The sequence below is a fragment of the Poromitra crassiceps genome, assembly GCF_964638095.1.
Source record: "Poromitra crassiceps genome assembly, chromosome: 13".
NCBI lineage: Eukaryota > Metazoa > Chordata > Actinopteri > Beryciformes > Melamphaidae > Poromitra > Poromitra crassiceps.
Window position 1 is genome coordinate 8,180,884 of NC_139644.1, and position 7,500 is coordinate 8,188,383.

Here is a 7,500-nt window from a genome sequence, read left to right on the forward strand (position 1 = left end):
TGAAGACAGTGCAGAAGTGCCTTAAACACACATTCTTTCTAATGACCAGCAGTTAATTGGTTGTCTTTGATGTGCACTGGTCTCTTAAGTCCCGCCCCTCTCTGTCCTCTCCTCAGGCGACGGTTGGTCTGATCCGGAACCTGGCACTTTGCCCGGCCAATCAGGCGCCGCTGAGGGAGGCGGGAGCTATCCCACGATTGGTCAACCTGCTGCTGAAGGCTCACCAGGACACACAGAGACACGCCTCCTCCTCTCAGACGTACCAGGTCTGGAAAACACACACACATACACACACACACACACACACACACACACACACACACACACACACACATACATGTATTGACACATATGCATGGACAGCGATGTCAATGTGTTAAACGCCAAAACATTTGGCAATAAATTGGTATGTTTGATGCGAACTGCGGTTTTCTCTATAAGCCAATGACGTTAGTTTCTAGCAGACTTTTAGCTGTCTCAAAAACACAATTACAGAGAGCGCAGTGACAACAGAACACACTCAGGCTTAGTAAGGGTCTTATCAAGATGTGTATGAGGGGGCTAATCCAGAGAGGTCTGCTCACAGCGCTTCTCACACACAGCATAGCCCCCCTCCCTCCGCTGAGAGCAGGGACTGTAGGATAGGGTGCACTTGTAATTGCTACCGGCGTAGGCCGAAACTGGCCCAGGTGGGCGGAGTCAACACCGATTAGTTACTGATTAAAGGGTGTCGGCCTATCAAAAACAAAATTAACCGAAACTGACATCCCATATACCTTCGGTATGCACGTACACACACACACACACACACACACACACACACACACACACACACGTATGGGACACACACCCACCCCCACACACACGTTGCCTGTATCCCCATTCGCATACCTATCTCTCTCTAAAATTTTATTAAAACCATCAGTTAGGTGACAAGAATAATTCACCCCATTAAACTGTCTCTCTCCCCCCCTCTCTCCCCCCTGACTCCCCCCCCCCCTCTCTCTCTCTCTCTCTCTCACTCTCTCTCTCTCCCCCCCTCCCTCTCTCTCCCCCCCCTCTCTCTCTCTCTCTCTCTCTCTCCCCCCCTCCCTCTCTCTCCCTCCCCGCCTCTCTCTCTCTCTCACACACACACACACACTCACTCTGTTGTCAGGATGGGGTTCGTATGGAGGAGATAGTGGAGGGCTGCACAGGAGCGCTTCACATCCTGGCCAGAGACCCCATGAACAGAGGGGACATCGCCAGCATGCAGACCATCCCGCTGTTCGTACAGGTACACACAAACACGGATGCACACACAAACACGCATGCACACACACACACACACACACAAACACACACACACACACACACACACACTTTCACTAAAAATCCCCCTAAACTCAGCTATAATAAACAGCTATAGGCAACACAACTTACATCTAAGGCTCCATTATGTTGTTTATTTACTGTTTATTACTCAGGCATATAGCTGGCCAAGCGATGTGCATCACCTGGGGATATACTATGATGCTGTGCTGAAGTTTGATAGATCTCACACAGTTTCTCTCAAGCAGGAAGTAACAGAAACGCACCACTTGTTCCTAAAATAAGCAAGGTGCCCAACATGTGCCTGAAGGCAAAGCACTTACAAAATGCCACCATACTTAAAATTGTGTGTGTGTGTGTGTGTGTGTGTGTGTGTGTGTCTGTGTGTGTGTGGGTGCGTGCGTGCGTGCGTGCGTGTGTGTGTGTGTGTGTGTGTGTGCGTGTGTCTGTGTGTGTGTGTGTGTGCGTGCGTGCGTGCGTGTGTGTGTGCATGTGCGTGTGCATGCGTGCGTGCGTGTGTCTGTGTGTGTGTGTGTGTGTGTGTGCGTGCGTGCGTGTGTGTGTGTGCGTGCGTGTGTGCGTGCGTGCGTGCGTGCGTGCGTGTGTGTGCGTGTGTGTGTGTGTGTGTGTGTGTGTCCAGCTGCTGTACTCGTACGTGGAGAACGTGCGGCGTGTGTCAGCAGGTGTGTTGTGTGAACTGGCTTTAGACAAACAGTCTGCTGAGCTCATCGACGCAGAGGGAGCCTCAGCTCCACTCATGGAGCTGCTGCACTCCAACAACGAGGGGATCGGTACGTCACTCTCACTCTGTCACACTCTCTATCTCTCACTCTGTCACACTCTATATCTCTCACTCTCTCGCACTCTCACTTTATCTCACTCTCTACTTCACTCTCTCCAACTCTCTCGCACACTCTCTCTCTCCCATGCTCTCACTCTCTCTCTCACTCTGTCACACTCTCTATCTCACTCTGTCACACTCTCTATCTCTCACTCTCTCTCTAACTCACTCTCTCGCACTCTCACTCTATCTCATTCTCTACCTCACTCTCTCGCACACTCTCTCTCTCTCTCATGCTCTCTCTCTCTCACACTCTCTCTCACACTCTCTCTCACACTCTCTCTCACACTCTCTCTCTCACTCTGTCACAGTCAGTCCTGCATGTAAAAGCAATATATGTTATTAAATTATTTGGAATTTGCTATTGTTGAGTGAATGACCCGTGGTGAAACACATGCACCTCCCTCAAAACACAACTCGTCAAACATCATTACGTTAGTTTCCTCTTGATGAAGTTGAGAAGATACCAGGCTGTGGGGGTGAACTAGAGAATTCATCTATGATTGGAAAGGATCCAATTAATATTCAGTCTATTGTCCAGCAGGGGGGCTGTTCTTTACAGCCACAGTTAAAAACAACAACATAACAACAAACAGCAGTAACATTACAGAGGACACCACAAGGACAAGCATACAGCAGCCAGGGTCAAAGGTTACAGTGTATAGGACAATAAATATGATGTAAACTTTGCAAAGTGCTGGAGTGGAGTGAAATCACAATGCTGTAAAGAGGATAAATGCATCTGTGTCTGTCTTTATGAATGTGTACGTGACGTTGTGATGTCTCTGTTGATGTTTGTTAAAGTGAGGTTGTGATGTCTCTGTTGATGTTTGTTAAAGTGACGTTGTGATGTCTCTGTTGATGTTTGTTAAAGTGACGTTGTGATGTCTCTGTTGATTGTTTGTTAAAGTGAGGTTGTGATGTCTCTGTTGATGTTTGTTAAAGTGAGGTTGTGATGTCTCTGTTGATGTACGTTAAAGTGAGGTTGTGATGTCTCTGTTGATGTACGTTAAAGTGAGGTTGTGATGTCTCTGTTGATGTTTGTTAAAGTGACGTTGTGATGTCTCTGTTGATTGTTTGTTAAAGTGAGGTTGTGATGTCTCTGTTGATGTTTGTTAAAGTGACGTTGTGATGTCTCTGTTGATTGTTTGTTAAAGTGAGGTTGTGATGTCTCTGTTGATGTTTGTTAAAGTGAGGTTGTGATGTCTCTGTTGATGTACGTTAAAGTGAGGTTGTGATGTCTCTGTTGATGTTTGTTAAAGTGAGGTTGCGATGTCTCTGTTGATGTACGTTAAAGTGAGGTTGCGATGTCTCTGTTGATGTTTGTTAAAGTGAGGTTGTGATGTCTCTGTTGATGTACGTTAAAGTGAGGTTGTGATGTCTCTGTTTATGTTTGTTAAAGTGAGGTTGTGATGTCTCTGTTGATGTTTGTTAAATTGAGGTTGTGATGTCTCTGTTGATGTTTGTTAAAGTGAGGTTGTGATGTCTCTGTTGATGTTTGTTAAAGTGAGGTTGTGATGTCTCTGTTGATGTTTGTTAAAGTGAGGTTGTGATGTCTCTGTTGATGTACGTTAAAGTGAGGTTGTGATGTCTCTGTTTATGTTTGTTAAAGTGAGGTTGTGATGTCTCTGTTGATGTTTGTTAAATTGAGGTTGCGATGTCTCTGTTGATGTTTGTTAAAGTGAGGTTGTGATGTCTCTGTTGATGTTTGTTAAAGTGAGGTTGTGATGTCTCTGTTGATGTTTGTTAAAGTGAGGTTGTGATGTCTCTGTTGATGTTTGTTAAAGTGAGGTTGTGATGTCTCTGTTGATGTACGTTAAAGTGAGGTTGTGATGTCTCTGTTGATGTTTGTTAAAGTGAGGTTGTGATGTCTCTGTTGATGTTTGTTAAAGTGAGGTTGCGATGTCTCTGTTGATGTACGTTAAAGTGAGGTTGCGATGTCTCTGTTGATGTTTGTTAAAGTGAGGTTGTGATGTCTCTGTTGATGTTTGTTAAAGTGAGGTTGTGATGTCTCTGTTGATGTTTGTTAAAGTGAGGTTGTGATGTCTCTGTTGATGTTTGTTAAAGTGAGGTTGTGATGTCTCTGTTGATGTTTGTTAAAGTGAGGTTGTGATGTCTCTGTTGATGTTTGTTAAAGTGAGGTTGGGATGTCTCTGTTGATGTACGTTAAAGTGAGGTTGGGATGTCTCTGTTGATGTACGTTAAAGTGAGGTTGCGATGTCTCTGTTGATGTACGTTAAAGTGAGGTTGTGATGTCTCTGTTGATGTTTGTTAAAGTGAGGTTGTGATGTCTCTGTTGATGTTTGTTAAAGTGAGGTTGTGATGTCTCTGTTGATGTTTGTTAAAGTGAGGTTGTGATGTCTCTGTTGATGTTTGTTAAAGTGAGGTTGTGATGTCTCTGTTGATGTACGTTAAAGTGAGGTTGTGATGTCTCTGTTGATGTACGTTAAAGTGAGGTTGTGATGTCTCTGTTGATGTACGTTAAAGTGAGGTTGTGATGTCTCTGTTGATGTACGTTAAAGTGAGGTTGTGATGTCTCTGTTGATGTACGTTAAAGTGAGGTTGTGATGTCTCTGTTGATGTACGTTAAAGTGAGGTTGTGATGTCTCTGTTGATGTTTGTTAAATTGAGGTTGTGATGTCTCTGTTGATGTTTGTTAAATTGAGGTTGTGATGTCTCTGTTGATGTTTGTTAAAGTGAGGTTGTGATGTCTCTGTTGATGTACGTTAAAGTGAGGTTGTGATGTCTCTGTTGATGTACGTTAAAGTGAGGTTGTGATGTCTCTGTTGATGTTTGTTAAATTGAGGTTGTGATGTCTCTGTTGATGTTTGTTAAATTGAGGTTGTGATGTCTCTGTTGATGTTTGTTAAAGTGAGGTTGTGATGTCTCTGTTGATGTACGTTAAAGTGAGGTTGTGATGTCTCTGTTGATGTACGTTAAAGTGAGGTTGTGATGTCTCTGTTGATGTTTGTTAAAGTGAGGTTGTGATGTCTCTGTTGATGTTTGTTAAAGTGAGGTTGTGATGTCTCTGTTGATGTTTGTTAAAGTGAGGTTGTGATGTCTCTGTTGATGTTTGTTAAAGTGAGGTTGTGATGTCTCTGTTGATGTTTGTTAAAGTGAGGTTGTGATGTCTCTGTTGATGTTTGTTAAAGTGAGGTTGTGATGTCTCTGTTGATGTTTGTTAAAGTGAGGTTGTGATGTCTCTGTTGATGTTTGTTAAAGTGAGGTTGTGATGTCTCTGTTGATGTACGTTAAAGTGAGGTTGTGATGTCTCTGTTGATGTACGTTAAAGTGAGGTTGTGATGTCTCTGTTGATGTACGTTAAAGTGAGGTTGTGATGTCTCTGTTGATGTACGTTAAAGTGAGGTTGTGATGTCTCTGTTGATGTACGTTAAAGTGACGTTGTGATGTCTCCGTTGATGTACGTTCAAGTGAGGTTGTGCTCTTGCATCTCCTTCCAGCCACCTACGCTGCGGCGGTGCTCTTCCGCATCTCAGAGGATAAGAGTTCAGACTACAGGAAGAGAGTCTCCGTGGAGCTCACACACTCGCTCTTCAAACACGACCCTGCAGCCTGGGACATGGTAAGCAGGCCTCCTACTTTACGACCCTGCAGCCTGGGACATGGTAAGCAGGCCTCCTACTGTACGACCCGGCCGCCTGGGACATGGTAAACTGGGGAACGCTCTGGCGTGCCCGCGGACAGAACACTTGCGCCAACCGTACCGAACCACTCCAGGCGTAGTTGATGACACAAGTGTACTCTGCAACTGTTCCGTTACATTCCATTTCAGAGCGCGGAAGAAATGTTGTAGTGTGAAAGTGGTTAATCGTTATCGGGCACGGAACCGAACGAAAGCAATCGTTCCCAGTGAGAAAGCACACCTAAGTCACATCCGGTTTCTCTTTGAGACAGGTCTGATAGTAGCCACGGTAGTGGTCATCTCCCATGCATGTCAAATCATTAGCAGCAGTCATGTAAGTGTGTCTATTGAAGAATTCCACGACAGTGACAAAACAAGCACTTTTACTGGACGTAACTTGACGGTGCGCATTTTGCCCCATCTCGCGGCCGCCGGCTGAACCAGAGCAATTTAGAGAGAGAGTGGACCAAAATGCGTGACTCATTAGCCAATGAACAGCCAGGAATGGGTCTCGCACTACTTTTGAATGCTAAAATAAAGCTGCTAATGTACAATTTGATTAAAAAAAAAACTTTCAGAGTACAACACAAACTGTCTATTTTGCTGCAACTCGACAGTGCTGCTTAATCCAGGACTTACTTCCTGGAACTCTTGAGAGTAAAAAAACTGGTCTATTGGAGTGAATTTAGATGTTGCGACTCTTCTATCTACACGGCTCTGGGCTGCACCAATTTCTTTCTCTCTTTTTGTCTCCATTAGTCACTTGGACACAAAAAGATGGGAAATTGGGCCCCAGGTTGAAAAATATCACAGGTTCCCTTTAAGTGTGACAGTCAGAGTTCAGCCCATCAGTCCTTCAGCTGCCTGTAGCAACTTCACAGGAAGTCACACTGTGTTCCAGCGGTTCCTCTGGCTCATCAAACATGAGGTCAGGTATAGTAAGGTGTTATGCTGGTTCTCTGAGAGGATGTTCCCTCTACATGCTGGCTCTCAAAGGAGATCCAGACTTCAAAGAGACTGAACATGGAGGACCGGACACCACGTCCAAAACACCGTGTCCAAAACACCATGTCCAAAACACCATGGGCCCTATCTTCCCCCTGGCCTTAAAATAGCGTTTAACGCCAGGCGCAGCGCTATTTACTGCGTGGTCAAGCGCAGTCCCTATTTTCCCCTCGGCGCTAAACCCGGCCTTAACCATTTAACCATGCCTTTTAGGCGTATAATTATTCACAACTATGGTCATTGGTGAACTGCATTTACGCAATGACATTCTTCCTTTCGAAGCTCCAATCCACTCGATCCATGTCCGGGTTGCGGCTGAATGCTGTCATCTCTTCATGCCAATTTGGATATCTCAGCACATCACAGATCATAGCCTGAATAAAACAATTCAACCTACAGCCAGGCAAATACAGATCTGTTCAGCAGGGCTGATGCGGTCTGCCTGTAGCTTACAATATAGAACGTTAACTATCGGTGACATTCATGATACCATCCAATTCCATGATCTTTATGTTGTAAACACATAACTTTCACAATAGTGAACAAGCACCCCCACTCGGCTCATTCAGGGCAGGTAGTTTTATAACTTGTAGACTACCTGCTGCTCCTGCACATCACAGCACAGGCTAAATGATGCAACATAAATATACATTATGTAAAGTCATGGCATAAATGTGTTTTTATTGAAAAAGTACGTGTC

General features: G+C 44.7%; 1 protein-coding gene across 1 annotated transcript in view; it reads left to right on the forward strand.

The window, feature by feature from the left end:
* Positions 1-7,500, forward strand: part of LOC310788108 (junction plakoglobin-like) — a gene marked incomplete at its 3' end in the record, with an annotated part of 171,731 nt that overhangs the window by 152,812 nt on the left and 11,419 nt on the right. The window contains exons 11-14 of the mRNA XM_083649610.1: positions 117-266; positions 1,157-1,276; positions 1,952-2,102; positions 5,614-5,735. Coding sequence (XP_083505736.1) covers positions 117-266; positions 1,157-1,276; positions 1,952-2,102; positions 5,614-5,735 — 543 coding nt within the window. The remainder of the gene's footprint in view (positions 1-116; positions 267-1,156; positions 1,277-1,951; positions 2,103-5,613; positions 5,736-7,500) is intronic.